The following is a 17,494-nucleotide window of genomic DNA, read 5'->3' as shown; positions in this document are numbered from 1 at the left end:
TAATGATATCTAAACTTGCTGGGGTTGTACATAAAATTATTGAAAAGATGCTGAGCATTGACTCTGTGGCATTCATTATGCCCTTTTGTGATTGCTGGATTTTAGCCATCTTTAGGACATTTGAGCTTTAGGAGAAGCCAAATTCTGTATAAATGACTTGAAGTGCTAGTAGCACAGATTTTGAAACCTCTGCCTGGGTTTGAGTCTCAGCTCTGCCTTTTACTACCTGTGTGATCCTGAGCAAGTTACTTAGTATCCAAGTTACTTAGTATCCCTGTCCTCTAGTTTCCTCCTCTGTAGTGTGGGGATAATAACATAGACATAACCTGAGAGTTAGAGTGTAGAGAAGGCTCCCTGGCAGATAGTGCTGTAGAAGTACTGGCCATTGCCATTACTCAGATGCTTGTGTTTGCTGAACCTCATAGTAAGGGCTCGGAGAGCACTAAGAGGAGGTGAGAAATGCTGCTAGATTGACAGCTTGTCCCCAGATAGCCCATTCCTTAGAGCACCTTAGGTTTATACCTGATTTGTGTTGTAGTTAGTAGTGTCTCTGATAATTTGAACTAGTTTCAGGTTGGTCTTGAAAACCTGGGGAGGTTGGGGGTAAATGATTTGGTAGCAGTTCTCTTTTGTGATTTTATAAATTATCTTTGTAGAACTGCAGTTTGCTAATTCTCTGAGCCCAACACAATGAAGTCTGGGCCTAAAATCGTAGGATTTCTTTTTTTTTATTTTTAATTTATTTATTCCCTCCCTCCCTCCCTTCTTTCTTCCTTTCTTCCTTTCCTCCTTTCTTTCTTTCTTCGGAGTCTCGCTCTGTCACCAGGCTGGAGTGCAGTGGCACGAACTTTCTTCAGAGTCTCACTTTGTCACCAGTCTGGAGTGCAGTGGCGCGAACTCAGCTCACTGCAACCTCCGTCTCCTGAGTTCAAGAGATTCTCCTGCCTCAGCCTCCCGAGTAGCTGGGACTATAGGCGTGTGCCACCATGCCCAGCTAATTTTCTTATTTTTAGTAGAGATGAGGTTTCACCATGTTGGCCAGGATGGTCTCAATCTCTTGACCTCGTGATCCACCTGCCTCAGCCTCCCAAAGTGCGGGGATTACAGGTGTGAGCTACCACGCCCGGCCTATTTTTTATTTTTTGAGGCAGAGTCTCACTCTGTCACCCAGGCTGGAGTGCAGTGGTGCAATCTCAGCTCACTGCAACCTCCACCTCCTGGGTTCAGGTGATTCTTCTGCCTTAGCCTCCCGAGTACCTGGAACTACAGGCGCCTGCCACCACACCTGGCTAATTTTTGTATTTTTAGTAGAGGCGGGGTTTCACCATGTAGGCCAGGCTGGTCTCGAACTCCTGATCTCAAGTAATCCACCTGCCTTGGCCTCCCAAAGTGCTGGGATTACAGCCATGAGCCACAATGCCCAGCCAAATCATGAGATTTCAATACTGCTGAACTTTGATTATGGCAAAGTGAACTTCTGCTTTGATTAAAGCTTGATGAGAGAGGTAGCTGGGGATAGTTTGAGATAGAGGCAAAGCAGGAAAATGCATAATCTTAGGTGGGCTCATTGTCATTGTACAATTCTTTTGGTCCATGTAGAATTTGATCCGTCCTATGACTTAAGTTATGTTTATTTTTGTTTTTATTTTCATTTATTTTGTTTCTTTTTGAGAGACTTGATGTTGCTCTGTCACCTGGGCGAGAATACAGTGGCACAATCTTAGCTCCGTGTAGCCTTGAACTCCTGGACTCAGGTGATCCTCCCACCTCAGCCTCTCAAACAGTTGAGATTACAGTATGAACCACTGTGCCTAGCCTTAAGTGATTTTTAAATTTGTACTGAACAGTTTGTCCTTTCCTTCCGTTAAATCATATTAGAAGTACAGAACTTGATATTTCCTGTAGCAATACAGTTTTTCTTTGGTGAAGTTTGATTTCAAGTACTTATTTTTCATAATTTAAAGCTATTTTTTATAGAGAGAATTTTAATCAAATATTTGGATGTCACTATTGCTATATATGGTATTAAGTATGGTGACCATAGTTTGTAAACTCCGAACTGACAGCAGGACAGGAAATTTGTGTTAGCAAAGGCTTTTTTCTTACTGTTTGAATTTTTAAAAAATTAGATACAATACAGAGAGGAGCACACAAATCATTAAGAGTACAGCTCAGCGAATTTTCACAAAGTGAACATGTGTAAACAGCAAGTAACAGAAGATTTACCTGCATCCCATAACCTCCCATTATTCCCTTTTCTAGGTACTCTCTCTCCACTGCACTCCCACCAAAAATAACCACTTTGTTGAATTCTGACATCATAAATGAGTTTTGCCTGGTTTTGAGCTTTTGTGACTGGAATCGTACAGTGTATATACCCTTTTGATTCTGTCCTCTTTAGTTTACCATTGTTTGAGAAATTTATCCATACTGTTCCAGGTAGCTGTAGTTAATTCATCCTCATTGTTACGTAGTATTCTTTTGTGAGTAAACACGATTTCCATTCTACTGTGATCCCAGCTATCCATTTGGGTCGTTTCCAGTTTGGGGTCCATTACAAATAGCAATGCTATCTGTAATGCTATTTTGTATTACTACAAATAGTAATGCTATTTGTAGCACAAAAATACTGCTTTTGTGAACATTCTTATACATATCTTTTGATGAATGTATGTTTGCATTTCTGTTGTTTACATTATGTACCTAGTAATGGAATTGCTAGATCATAGGAGATGTATATATTAAGTTTTAGTAGATGCATTACGTAATTATTAGTTATTATTGGTTATACCAATTTATCCTGTCATCAGTAGTATACAACAGTTTCTGTATCTCTAATCTCCAACATTTTAGTCATTTTAGAGTTTGTGTAATAACACATTGTGGTTTTAATTTACATTTCCCTGATGACTAATGAAGTTGAGTACCTCTTTTGTGTTCTTTATAGCCATTTGGCTGTCTTGTGAAGTGCTTGTTTGTCTTGCCTATTTTTCTTTTCTTTTCTTCCTTCCTTCCTTCCTTCCTTTCTTCTTTCTTTCCTTCCTTTCTTTCCTTTCTGTCTGTCTTTCTTTCTGTCTGTCTTTCTTGTCTTTCTTGTCTTTCTTGGTCTTGCCCTGTCACCCACGCTGGAGTGCAGTGGTGCAATCTCAGCTTACTGTAGCCTCGACCTTTTTGGGGCTCAAGTTATCCTCCTTTCTCAGCCTCCCAAGAAGCTGGACTACAAGCACGCACCACCATGCTCAGTTAATTTTTTATTTTTTGTAGAAATGGGGTTTCACCATGTTGTCCAGGCTGGTCTCAAACTTCTGGGCTCAAGTAATCCTCCTGCCTTGGCCTTCCAAAATGCTGGGATTACAGGCATGAGCCTCCGCAGCCAGCCTTGGCTATTTTTCAAAAGGATATAAGGAGAACATCTGTATATCCCTTCAATTTGCGTATTATTCAGTAAGAGTTGCACTCTGGTAGTAGAAATATAGAAGGAAGAGAAAGAAGTGGAAACAAAAAGTCTATTCTCATGAGAAGACTTGGGGGATAGTGTTCTCTAGCTCCAAGCTACTTATTCCTTACGAAAAGTTGAAGATAAACTTATCTCAGACTGAGGCTGTCTCAATGCTGTCTTCCTATTCCATTATACACATATAACCCATATTTTTTTCACCAGCTGAATTTTGTTCCTAGAAAATTGATTGATCAGGAAAAATACCCATCTTGCAAGGTGGTTCTCTTTAGGGTCTACTGTGTGACATAGCTCAGGACAAATTGCGTGATGTCAGATAGGTTGGGTTAAGGAATAGACCTTATTGGGGAAAGAGAGAACTTGGAGGGCCAAGGTTAGCAGGAGAAGGAAATGTTCTCTCATCTGCCGTCAATTCAGGGAGGGGCAAACCTGGTGTCTGTGTTCACAGGGAGGGATCCATCCATCCGTGATTCTCCCTTATCAGGTAGCATGGGAAAGCTACACTGTTGCGGGGAGGAGGGTCACACACAGGCTACTTAGTACCAGGCAGCACCCTGGACTTGGATTCAGGTTGCCAGTTGTGTGAGAAACTGCCCAGCACCTGAAGGCCCTGAACCCATGGGAAGTTGTACCTACCTCCCATGAGGAGGAAGCCTGTCATCCCATGGGAGCTGAGCTTAGGTGCAGTCCCTCTTGCTGGCTTGTCCAGGAGTGAGCTCCAGGGTTGTTTGGGACAGTTCTGCTCATTGCTTTACACTGTGTGTACATTATCTGTAGAGTTCCATGAAGAGAACTTCAGCTCTGTAACTGCAAATTTTAACATGGAACAGAATTTTTCTCACCTGTATTAATTCTTAAGATTTGAAATTCTATCAACAAGCATTTAGATTGTGTGGAGTTTTTTTATTTTTATTTTTGGAGACAGAGTTTTGCTCTGTCACCCAGGCTGGAGTGGCAGTGGCATGGTCTTGGCTCACTGCAGGCTCTACTTCCCGGGTTCAAGCGATTCTCATGCCTCAGTGTCCTGATTAGCTAGGACTACAGGTACACACCACCATGCTGGCTAATTTTTGTATTTTTAGTAGAGACGAGGTTTCGCCGTATTGGTCAGGCTGGTCTCGAACTCCTGGCCTCAAGCAGTCCACCCGCCTCGGCCTCCCAAACTGCTGGGATTACAGGTGTGAGCCACCATGCTTGACTGACATTATCGTGTTAAAAGAATAAATGTTCGAGGGAGCTGGGCACAGTGGCATGTTTCTGTAGTCCTAGCTGCTCAGGAGACTGAGGCAGGAAGATCCCTTGAGCCCTGGAGTTCAAGTCCAGCTGGGGCAACATAGTGAGATCGCTTTTTTAAAATAAATAAATAACTGTTCTAGGGACTAAAATTTCCTTTCACCATTAGTAATTTACTGTAGAATCTCCAAGAATGAACTTATTTTAGGTACTGAAAATGAGGGAGACTAAATGTTTTATACAGTAGTTTTTAGTAAAATATGAGATTTGATACATTTGATAGATGATAATGTTTGTTTAAAATAATTCTTAAATTTTTGATCATGTAATTATAGTTTCATTAATGGTAGATTTGTAAAATAAATGTTAACAAATGAAAATGCATGTACTTATGTTAATTATACTTATCTAAAGCTGAAAGTTCAGTTCAACTGTGTTAAAACATAGTTGGGGCCGGGCAGGGTGGCTCATGCCTGTAATCCCAGCACTTAGGGAGGCCAAGGCGGGCAGATCACGAGGTCAGGAGATCGAGACCATCCTGGCAAACATGGTGAAACCCTATCGCTACTAAAAATACAAAAAATTAGCCGGGCGTAGCGGTGGGCTCCTGTAGTCCCAGCTACTTGGTAGGCTGAGGCAGGAGAATGGTGTGAACTCAGGAGGCAGAGCTTGCATTGAGCCGCGATCATGCCACTGCACTCCAGCCTGAGTGACAGAGCGAGACTCCATCTCAAAAAAAAAAAAAAAAAGTTGGCCAGGTGCGGTGGATCACACCTGTAATCCCAGCACTTTGGGAGGCCAAGGCAGGCGGATCACAAGATCAGGAGTTTGAGACCAGCCTGGCTAACATAGTGAAACCCTGCATATACTAAAAATACAAAAATTAGCCAAGCATGGTGGTGCATGCCTGTAGTCCCAGCTACTTGGGAGGCTGAGGCAGGAGAATCACTTGAACCCGGGAGGCGGAGGTTGTGGTGAGCTGAGATTGCTCCACTGTACTCCAGCCTGGACAACAGAGCAAGACTCTGTCTCCAAAAAAAAAAAAAAAAGGTTAATGATTAAATTATTTAGGGGAGCTAGGCGCGGTGGCTCACGCCTGTAATACCAGCACTTTGGGAGGCCGAGGCGGGCAGATCACGAGGTCACGAGATCGAGACCATCCTGGCTAACACGGTGAAACCCCGTCTCTATTAAAAATACAAAAATTAGCTGGGCGTGGTGGCGGGCGCCTGTAGTACCAGCTACTCGGGAGGCTGAGGCAGGAGAATGGCATGAACCTGGGAGGCGGAGCTTGCAGTGAGCCAAGATAGCGCCACTGCACTCCGGCCTGGGCAAAAGAGCGAGACTCTGTCTCAAAAACAAAACAAAACAAACAAAAAAATTATTTAGGGGAAAATACTGTACAATTCTGTTTAACAAATCACATTTTAATTTTTTCTTTTGGAAATATTAGCAAGAAGGCTCACTTTGTGCTCAACATTGCCTGAATAACTTATTGCAAGGAGAATATTTTAGCCCTGTGGAATTATCCTCAATTGCACATCAGCTGGATGAGGAGGAGAGGATGAGAATGGCAGAAGGAGGAGTTACTAGTGAAGATTATCGCACGTTTTTACAGGTACTGATTTTAAACTCACTAAGTTACTTTTTTTTTTTTTTTTTTTTTTTGAGACAGAGTCTCGCCCTGTCGCCCATGCTGGAGTGCAATGGCGCAATCTCGGCTCACTGCAACCTCGCTCCTCCCGGGTTCAAGAGATTCTCCTGCCTCAGCCTCCCAAGTAGCTGGGATTACAGGCACATGCCACTATGCCCGGCTAATTTTTTGTATCTTTGTTAGAGATGGGGTTTCACCATGTTGGTCAGGTTGGTCTCGAACTCCTGACCTTATGATCCACCTGTCTCAGCTTCCCAGAGTGCTGGGATTAGAGGTGTGAGCCACCACACCTGGTCTGCATTTCTTTTAAAAATGTAGATACTATTTAGAAAAGGATGGGCCATTCTTCCTATAGGGATCTGACTGGTGAATTATAACTGTGCTGTTAACTTTGGAAATGGGAATGCACAAGATGTTGTTTTAAATATGCACACTAATGACAGTTTGTATCCTTCTTTCCCCACTGCCACCCTTGCTTCAACTACCTGTCAAAATTAACAGCAGCCTTCTGGAAATATGGATGACAGTGGTTTTTTCTCTATTCAGGTAAGTAGTCACAGGCATGTATTATGTGTTGCTGACATCCCAGGCACCGTTTCACTGCCTTTCAATAGTCACTGTAACAAGGCGATCTTTAGAAGTTCTTCTGCCTACAGAGTATAAGATTATACTCTAGAGTACTAGATTTTTTTTTTCTTGAGATAGAGTCTCACTCTGTCACCTAGGCTGGAGTGCAGTGGCGTGATCTTGGCTCACTGTAGCCTCTGCCTCCTTGGTTCAAGTGATCCTCCTGCCTCAGCCTCCCAAGTAGCTGGGATTACAGGCACCCGCCACCACACCAGTTAATATTTGTATTTTTAGTAGAGATAGGGGGATTTCACCATGTTGGCTAGGCTGGTCTCGAACTCCTGACCTCAGCCTCCCAAAGTGCTGGGATTACAGGTGTGAGCCACTGCAGCTGGCCAACTAGAGTCCTAGATTTTTATATAGATAAACATGAAAGGATTGTAGAATCTTCATATTAGAGTGGGACATTTAAAAATTCCTTCTTGAGAAAGATTATTTAATTTGCATCTGGTTGCTAATAATAACCTTAATTCTGGCCGGGCGTGGTGGCTCACACCTGTAATCCCAGCACTTTGGGAGGCCAAGGTGGGTGGATCACGAGGTCAGGAGATTGAGACCATCCTGGCCAACATGGTGAAACCCCATCTCTACTAAAAATACAAAAATTAGCTGGACGTGGTGACGCATGCCTGTAATCCCAGCTACTCAGGAGGCTGAGGCAGGAGAATCGCTTGAACCAGGGAGTCAGAGGTTGCAGTGAGCCAAGATCAAGCCACTGCACTCTAGCCTGGCGACAGAGCGAGACTCCATCTCAAAAAAAAGAATTCTTAATTCTAATAAGTCACAATGGCTCAAACTTACCATCTGTTGGGTAAATTTGAGAAAATGCAATACCTTGCCACCATCCTTTTAAATCAGCCTACCAGGTTGGATTCCCTTATTATGGTTTGTGGCTTTTGATTTTTTTTTTTTAATGTATAGCTCTCTTTGAATTCTTTGGTGGTTATATATATATGTACTTGCAAGATTCTTTTATCTGTGGGTCTGTCATTCTTTTTCTAACACTGTGAGTTGTATCCAGAGTTCTTTCAGAACCTCTCCTGAGTGACCTATCTCTACAGATATCTTTGTTTGTATTTCCCTTGTACTGCCCTCCTGGACTCCTCCTCATCCACCAGCATGTCCATCTAGTGCTTTACTGTGCCACTGTTAATGGGTAATGGCTACTGCAGGGCTGGAATCAGAGGTCAGAGTAGGCCCAGCACTTGGCGTTTCCTATTTGTGCCTTGCTGCTCTTGTTGCCTGTTCATGTGTGCCCACTACCTTGCACTCACTTTCTGTCTTTGCTGGTACCTGGCTCACTTGCTTGTTTGTTGGCTACCTTGGAGGGCAGATAGTGAATTTTCAGAAATTTCCCTTTTTTTGTCAGACAGATTGAAATAAATAGGTTTGCATTTTGTTTTTTTCTACAAGTGGCAAGACCATGACCCTAGAAGTCTGACATCTATGGAACCTTCAGTTTAAATACCCAGGGAGAACTTATTTTGATAGACATGATTTCTGACATTGCAGGTAGCAAGTTGAATATAATTTTTCTAAAGTAGCACCCACAGCAGCCAAATTATCAGATGTATATAGTAGACTAGTTTTAAGATTAGCACTTATGGGTAGAATATACATCTGGATTTTTTAGGCAGTTTTATTTAGGAATTGTGTGGTTTTCTGGAACATCTCAGAGACCTGGTATGAAAAGCACTCTTCTAGTATATATGTATTTTTTTTATGGATTTAGTGATATGTCTATACACACACACTTTTTAAAACCTATAGCCGGCTGGGCGTGGTGGCTCATGCCTGTAATCCCAGTACTTTGGGAGGCAGAGGCGAGCGGATCACAAGGTCAGGAGATTGAGACCAGCCTGGCCAACAAGGTGAAACCCTGTCTCTACTAAAAATACAAAAATAGCTGGGTGTGGTGGCATGTGCTTGTAATCCCAGCTACTCGGGAGCCTGAGGTAGGAGAATCGCTTGAACCTGGGAGGCGGAGGTTGCAGCGAGCTGAGATCGTGCCGCTATACTCCAGCCTGGGTGACAGAGCAAGATTCCATCTCAAAAAAAAAAAAGAAAAACAAAACCTATAGCCTTCTAGAGAAATTTATATATGAAGTACACAACGAACATAGCTACACTTCCTAAATTTGGAATGGAGTGGTTTAGCTTATGAAAAGTTGCTATTTTTCTTAACAGGTTATAAGCAATGCCTTGAAAGTTTGGGGTTTAGAACTAATCCTGTTCAACAGTCCAGAGTATCAGAGGCTCAGGATCGATCCTATGTAAGATTTTGTTTTGCATTTCATACATTTCTTTTCCCAAATTTGATTTTTAAAGTTGTAATTTCTTAAAGAAGAGAAATATATTTTGAATACTTTTGTTTTGATGTTCCCTGTTTCATTCACTCAGACTTTCCTATTTCACCTTTGTGATGTCCATGAGCATCTGCCCTGTAGCCTTCCTGGCACCCCAGTGTCTGTGGCAGCTCAGAGCTGACCCATAAGTGGTGCGTGAGGCCATCTTTTGGCACGGCATCACTAAGCTGCTGCAGAGATGTTCATATGGTTGTGTGATCTTTTAAAAACATCAGTGACACTTAACTGTAAATATAATCTTAAATTATCACAAATTTTATATAATATTTGCCAGTAGACAACATAAATATGAATTCAATATTTCAAGTTAATATTGTGTGTTTTCTTTTTTAGAAATGAAAGATCATTTATATGCAATTATAAGGAACACTGGTTTACAGTTAGAAAATTAGGAAAACAGGTAACATTTCTTACCCTTCCTTGTCTTTTTTTCTTATATTGTACCCCATTTAAAACTAAAATGTGGGCCGGGTGTGGTGGCTTATGCCTGCAGTCCCAACAGTTTGGGAGGCTGAGGTGGGGGAATCACTTGAAGCCAGGAGTTTGAGACCAGCCTGGGCCACGAAAGGGGGTCCTGTCTCTTAAAAAAAAAAAAAAAAAAGAGCCAGGCATGGTGGCTCACATCTGTAATTCCAGCTTACTTGGAAGGCTAAGGCAGGAGGATCACTTGAGCTCAGGAGTTTGAGGCTGCAATGAACTATGATTGTGTCAGTGTACCCCAGCCTGGGTGACAGAGTAAGACTCTGTTTTATAAAACATAAAAAGAAAAAAAATATTTAAAAATTAAAAAAAAAAAAGGATTGCTGACTTTAAAATTAGGAAACTGACCAGTAATGTGTGTGTGTGTGTGGCATGGTTTATCTATCTTGATAGATAGAAATTTGTCATTTTAAAAGATAATATTAGTTTTCCTTATAAATTTATTTGTGACAAGTATATGCAATTTAACTATATCATAAGAAAAATTCTATATTAAAGATAATACAAATGTGGTTACTTTTAAGTGGGTTTTTATGTGATGACTATGTTCTGTCAGTTAATTATTACATTTATAGATTTGTATTTAGCATAGTGCTGTTACAAAGCCTGAAATAATGTCAAGCATGAATAAAGCATTCAATTATGTTTGCTTTAGTGTAAGATTATTCATATGTTTCCAAAAGCCATGTAATACATACATCTACAGAAAATCACTTCTATTTTTAAAATAAAACATGAAATATGTCTTGAGCAAGCTATTTTAAGAAACAGAATCATTTAACGTCCTTTTTATTCGAATTTTGAATCTTTGAAAGAGGGTTATTGAAAACCAGCTAGGACAGTAAAAAAGAATAAACTAGTGATACATGCAGCAATATGGATGAATGTCAAAATAATTATGCTGAAAGAATAACCCAGAAACAAAATACTACATGCTGTATGGTATCATTTATTAAAAGTCTAGAAAAGTGCAGATTCATCTGTAGTGATGGAAAGCAGATTGACCAGTGGTTGCCTGGGGACGAGAAGGCTACGGAGGAGTGAGAGGGGAGGGTTACAGAGAGGCACGGGAAACGTGGCAGTGATGAATGTGTTCACTATCTTGGTTGTAGTAATGGTTTCATGGGAGTACGGTATACAAATGTCAAAACATTTCAGAGGCCAGATGCAGTGGCTCATGTCTGTAATCCCAGCACTTTTGGAGGCCAAGGCAGGAGGATTGCTTGAGCTCAAGGAGTTCAGGACCAGCCTGGGCAATGGCACAAGACCCCATCTCTAAAAAAAAATGAAAAAAAAAAAATTGGCTAGGCATGGTGATGCATGGCTGTAGTCCCAGGTGCTAGGGAGGCTGAGGAGGGAGCCTAGAGGTCAAGTCTGCAGTGAATCATGATCACGCTACTGCACTCCAGCTTGGGTGACAGAAGGAGATCCTGTCTCAAAAAAAAAGTTTCAAATTGTACACTTTAAATATGTGCAGTTTATTACATGTCACTTATACCCTAATAAAGCTGTTTTTTTAAAAAAATGTAAATAAAAGCCAAAAAAGATATAAGTCAAGAAAATATATTGAATTAAATCTGTAAGAGATAATTCAAAAACAAAAACCCTATTGTTATCTTTTAAGTCACCCAAATCAAATTTGGGAAAAGTCACCTACTTAGCTTCATCCTAAGTTGGTTCTTTCTTTTTTTTTTTTTTTTTTTTTTTAGATGGATTCTTGCTGTATTGCCCAGGCTGGATTGCAGTGGCGGGATCTTGGCTCACTGCAACCTCTGCCACCTGGGTTCAAGCAACTCTCCTGTCTCAGCCTCCCAAATAGCTGGGACTACAGCCACGCGCCACCACACCCAGCTAATTTTTGTATTTTTAGTAGAGACGGGGTTTCGCCATGTTGGTCAGGCTGGTCTTGAACTCCTGACCTCAGGTGATCCATCCATCTCTGCCTCTCAAAGTGCTGGGGTTACAGGCGTGAGCCACCATGCTGAGCCCTAAATTGGTTCTTTCTTAAAGTTCTTCCTGGGGAGCCAAGAGCAAGTTAGGGAGGTGTAATCTAGATGCTTACTGTGGAGGCTAGCTGGGTGCAGTGGTTCACGCCTGTAATCCCAGCACTTTGGGAGGCTGAGGCAGGGAGATCACTGAGGCTAGGAGCTTGAGACTGGCTTGGCCCAACACAGTGACACTTTGTCTCTACCAAAAAAAAAAAAAAAAAAAAAAAATGCAGCTTACAGCAGTAGAGGCTAATGTGAGTGGAATCACCTCTAGGTAAAAACCAGGGTAGCATACTGCTGAGATTATTTAACCTCTGGGTTTTATTTATGTGTTTTTAAAAATTATGATCCAGTATTTTTTACTTTTTTTGTATAAAGTAAGCACTGAATTTTTTAAGGTTGTATTAATTTGCAAATAAATGTCTATCTTATTATTTTGAGAGATTTAAAAAATTTTAGTTCTTCGAAATTGAATTTTCACCTTTTGAATTACGTTATCTTTGACAAATACAGATGTCAAATTTTGGTTTATTTTCTTTGGTTCTAATTTATATTTTTGTTTAAAACTATATTTTTCACTGTAGGCTCTTTCTCTCTCGAGGTTCCTGTGTAATGAAAAAGAAGGCTGGAAAAAGTATTAACATTGTCAAAATCCAGGAAAAGTAGTTGGTCATGATATTGATTGTAACTTTAGAAACTTTTTGTATCTTGTGGGTTAAATTAGGATTACTATGTGGTAGTGATAAATGATGTTAATTAGGGCCGAGTGCAGTGGCTAACACCTGTAATTCCAGCACGTAGGGAGGCTGAGGTGGGAGGATGTCTTGAGGCCAGGAGTTTGAGACCAGCCTGTGCAACTAGTGTGAGATCCCATCTCTACAAAAAAAAATTAGAAAATTCGTCAGGCATCTTGGTGCACACCTGTAGTCCCAGCTACTTGGGAGGATGAAGCAAGAGAATCACTTAAGCCCAGGTGTTCGAGGCTGCAGTGAGCTATGATTGTACCACTGCACTCCAGACTAGATGACCATCTCTTTAAAAAAAAATGTGTTTATGTGTTATATGTGATAGTGCTTTTTAAGAACATTTTTAAATTATAGAGACAAGGTCTCACTATGTTGCCCAGGCTGGTCTCAAATTCCTGGGCTCAAGCAATCCTCCCACCTTAGCCTCCCAAAGTGCTCGGATTATAGGCATGAGCTGCATGCCCAGCTAATTTAGTGATTTTTAAAAACTGAGTTGGTAATTATAAATTCTCTTCTTGGAACTTCTGACTTTCTCACAATTGGAATCTTTTGACAAAAATTATCGGTAATGGGAAAACTTTGTGTAGTTGTCATTTTTCCTCCCATCAGTATGATAGATATGATTGGAGTTATATTGGACTGACACTTTGAAAAAAGATTTAATTATAGCTATTAATAAAGACACTTAAACTATTGACTATCCATTTTTATTCTTTTGGGAGGGTTTAATGTTTATAGTTTAAAGCAAACTGTTGTTTTTAAAAAAGTATTTAACAGGGCCGGGCGCAGTGGCTCATGCCTGTAATCCCAGCACTTTGGGAGGCCGAGTCGGGTGGATCACAAGGTCAGGAGATCAAGACCATCCTGGCTAACATGGTAAAACCGCGTCTCTACTAAAAATACAAAAAAATAGCTGGGTGTGGCGGTGTGTGCCTGTAGTTCCAGCTACTCGGGAGGCTGAGGCAGGAGGATGGCGTGAACCCGGGAGGCAGAGCTTGCAGTGAGCTGAGATTGTGCCACTGCACTCCAGCCTGGGCGACGGAGCGAGACTCTTTCTCAAAAAAAAAAAAAAAAAAAAAGAGTATTTAACAGAGGCCGGGTGCAGTGGCTCACGTTTGTAATCCCAGAACTTTGGGAGGCCGAGGTGGGTGGATCATTTGAGGTCAGGAGTTTGAGACCAGCCTGGCCAGTGTGGCAAATGTGCTGTCTCTAACTAAAAATACAAAAATTAGCTGGGTGTGGTAGCACAGACCTGTAGTCCGAGCTACTTGGGAGGCTAAGGCAGGAGAATCACTTGAACCTCGGTGGCAGAGGTTGCAGTGATCCGAGATCATGCCACTGCACTCCACCCTGGGTGACAGAGTGAGACTCTTCTCAAAAAAAAAAAAAAAAAAGTATTTAATAGTGATAAATCTGCAGTATTCTCTTGTAGTTTTTAAGATCATATTATTCAGTCAAAGAAAAGAGCTCAACTTGAAATATTTCCAGAGTTTAAACAATCTTACTAAGCTTTGATGTGTTGTATCTGTTCTTAACATGTGAAACTTCCTTATTACCTATAATAGACACTAACTTAAATATTGACAATTTTTTTCCAGTGGTTTAACTTGAATTCTCTCTTGACGGGTCCAGAATTAATATCAGATACATATCTTGCACTTTTCTTGGCTCAATTACAACAGGAAGGTAAGTAAAGGCTGAAAATTTTGTAACATTGTCTTTCGAAGTAGTTAAATAAACAGGCACATTAGATGACAGTGTGATAAAACTGTTTTTCTGGCAGTGGCAGTGAAACAATCTTTAGTTTTGACGTGGTGATAGGCTGTGATTTGGGTGACGCTGTTCAGTTAGAGTTCTCACTGACACCTGGCCCTCCCTCTTCTGAGAATGCTGCTTTCTTTGCAGCCCTTCTAAGTAATGGCTTTTTCTTTTATACATCACATATCACACGGCTGAGAGAAGGGATAGATATTTTTCTTCTTTGCCTCTTCTAGGGCACTGTTCTTCCTTATAAACTCCAGTTTCTTTGAAATACATGCCCCTAAGGGCTGGGCGCAGTGGCTCACGCCTGTAATCCCAGCACTTTGGGAGGCCGAGGCAGGTAGATCACGATGTCAGGAGATCGAGACCATCTTGGCTAACACGGTGAAACCCTGTCTCTACTAAAAATAACAAAAAATTAGCCAGGTGTGGTGGTGGACACCTGTAATCCCAGCTACTCGGGAGGCTGAGGCAGGAGAATGGCATGAACCCAGGAGGCGCAGCTTGCAGTGAGCTGAGATCGCGCCACTGCCCCCCAGCCTGGGCGACAGAGCGAGACTCCGTCTCAAAAAAAAAAAAAGAAATACATGCCCCTAGATTAAACTATCCCTTGCTCTTTTGCACTCATCCACAAGTCTCTTTTCATCAGTGATTTTAGGATCTGACTCATCTTTTTCTCTACTTCAACTACTTTTATCATTCTTATTTCTGTATCATTAATCAATCCAATCAATCCAGTACCTGCTTCTTGTTTCAAAATCACTTACTCTTGCTTAGCTATTACCAGTAATCATAACCACTGTCAAATCTCAATTGCAAGCATATTACTCTTTAACTACCACCTCCTATCTTTAAACCATGTTTTGTCTGTTTTTTTTATTCCAGCCATTCTTTAAACCCTACTGTGGGGCCCAAGCATTTCCTTTATATGCATTCTTCCTTTCTTCTACTGCTTATTTTCTGTAATCCATCATTATAATCACTCCATTGCATTCTTCAACTTGTTTCCCCTCTCTCCCTCCATCATACTTGAATGACAAAAATCTCAACCCTGGTTAAAACTAAATCTTGGCCTTGTCCATTCCTGTACCAGAGTAGCTGGACGTGGCTAAAAAATAACATAAAACATGATGATTGGTTTTACTTTTTTGTTAAATGATCTATGCATCCATTCACCCATCCATCTGTCTATCAAAGTGACTAGGCCTGTCTCTGAAGCCCAGGCTGGAGTGCAGCAGCATAATCACATCTCATTGCAGCCCCAAACTCCTGGGCTCAAGTGATCCTCTTGCCTCAGCCTGTTGAGTAGCTGGGACTACAGGCTTGTGCTACCACACCTAGCTAAGGTTTTACTTTAAATTTATTATAATCACAAAATTCAGATGAGCCTTTAGTGCTGTCTGATATTTCTATTATGTTTTCTTAGTAAATCTATGTAACACCCTCCAAGATGTTTATAAAAAATCATGTACCACTCTCCAACATGTTTATAAAAAATAATGTGCCACCCTCCAAGGTGACTAATTTCACAGCTTATGTCTTTAAACCTTTAACCACTTTCCTCTCCCTTACACACCTTCCTTATGGCTTTCCATTACATTCTGCTGAGAACATAGAAGCAATTAAAATTATGTTTTTATCTTTCTACCAGCAAATTTATCAATTTGCTTATATCTTCACCTGTGCTTTGAGCCTATTAAAATAGATGAATGGTCCCCTACCTCTAACCAAAACCAGTCCCTCACTTGTGGGCTGGATCCCAGCTCCTCTCACCTACTCAAGATGTTCCTGCTTTCGTCTCTCCACTCTCTTATATAATCAGTTTCCCCCCCTTTTTTTTGTAATATTCTTATAAGCAGAAAAATAAGCTTTTTATTGCCATTGATTAAAAATAAAAATCCTCTCTTAATTCCATGAAACTCCAGCTGCCTCCCCATTTTTACTTTTTCCTTAGGATTGTCTATAGTGTGCCTTCTCCTTTTCTTGAACTCCACCTCCTGGGTTCAAGCAATTCTCCTGCCTCAACCTCCCGAGTAGCTGGGATTACAGGCGTGCACCACCACGACTGGCTAATTTTTTTTTTTTTTTGAGATGGAGTTTCCCTCTTGTTGCTCAGGCCAGAGTGCAATGGCGTGATCTCGGCTCACCGTAACTTCTGCCTCCCGGGTTCAAGCAATTTTCTTGCCTCAGCCTCCCGAGTAGCTGGATTTACAGGCATGTGCCACCACGCCTGGCTAATTTTGTATTTTTAGTAGAGATGGAAGGGGTTTCTCCACGTTGGTTAGGCTGGTCTCCAACTCCTGACCTCAGGTGATCCGCCCACCTTGGCCTCCTAAAGTGCTGGGATTACAGGCATGAGCCACTGCCCCTGGCCCCGGCTAAATTTTTTTTTTTTTTTTGTATTTTTAGTAGAGACAGGGTTTCACCATATTGGCCAGGTTGGTCTCGAATTCCTGGCCTCAAGTGATCTACCTGCCTCAGCCTCCCAAAGTGCTGGGATTACAGGCGTGAGTCACCATGCCTAGCCATCTTTTAGTAATGATATTTGGAGATTACAATTTGAGTGCTGGCATGCTTATTGCTGTTGGGTTTGTTATGTAGTTATTGTGAATTCACATTTAGGAATATAGGGTTTTTAATTCTTTGATTTTAGATACTTGTATCTTTTTTCTTTTATATTTAAAACCTTGGTTCCTGATGATATCCCTTCTTAGAAACCGTGTCTGCCTTTGGCCTCCAGCCCACCATGCTGTGGTTTTCCTAACTCGTTGCCTGCACTTTTCAGATTCCTTTCATGGATCTTAAATATCATCTCTAAATAAGATCTATGTGTCAATAATTGCCAAACTTTTATCTTCAGTCTTGACATCTACCCTGAACACCTAGCTTTGATTAACTCCTAGCTTTGGCATCTCCACTTGGAAGTCCAAAAAGCATTTCAAACTGAACATGTCTATGAAAGACTTGTTTTTTTTCTCTCTATCCGTGCTATCCATCAGGTTTTCCATTTCCATAAGGGTGACTCTTCTTGTACTCTGGTTCCTATATATTATACTGATAGAGCAGCTCAGAGTGCTTCTTAACCAGTGTAAGGCCTGTTATGTCCCACCCTCACTCTTTGTCCTTCAGTGGCTTCCCAGCACACTTAGAATAAAATCTGAAGTCTTAGGCCAGGCGTGGTG

At 41.2% G+C, this 17,494-nt stretch overlaps 1 protein-coding gene and 1 long non-coding RNA gene across 9 annotated transcripts in view; one reads left to right on the top strand and one right to left on the bottom strand.

Annotated features, from left to right (window-relative positions):
* Positions 1-17,494, top strand: part of ATXN3 (ataxin 3) — a 45,561-nt gene that overhangs the window by 3,610 nt on the left and 24,457 nt on the right. For 5 of the 8 annotated variants that reach the window (XR_010137012.1, XR_010137011.1, XM_024231355.3 and 2 more), the window contains 5 exons: positions 6,144-6,308; positions 6,846-6,890; positions 9,159-9,244; positions 9,671-9,737; positions 14,150-14,237. Coding sequence is in view for 6 of the 8 variants with exons in the window: in XM_024231355.3 (XP_024087123.3) it covers positions 6,144-6,308; positions 6,846-6,890; positions 9,159-9,244; positions 9,671-9,737; positions 14,150-14,237 (451 nt within the window). In the remaining 2 variants the exon portion in view is untranslated. Of the gene's footprint in view, positions 1-6,143; positions 6,309-6,845; positions 6,891-9,158; positions 9,245-9,670; positions 9,738-14,149; positions 14,238-17,494 lie in introns of those variants that run through there. The other 3 variants (XM_024231356.3, XM_063715708.1, XM_054530424.2) reach the window with 2 other exon arrangements.
* The window catches only part of LOC103892405 (uncharacterized), a 40,579-nt gene that overhangs the window by 2,223 nt on the left and 20,862 nt on the right, over positions 1-17,494 (bottom strand). The gene's annotated exons all lie outside the window — the stretch shown is intronic.

The sequence above is a fragment of the Pongo abelii genome, chromosome 15 (assembly GCF_028885655.2).
Source record: "Pongo abelii isolate AG06213 chromosome 15, NHGRI_mPonAbe1-v2.0_pri, whole genome shotgun sequence".
NCBI classification, from domain to species: Eukaryota; Metazoa; Chordata; class Mammalia; order Primates; family Hominidae; genus Pongo; species Pongo abelii.
This window is presented reverse-complemented; position numbering and strand designations above follow the sequence as displayed.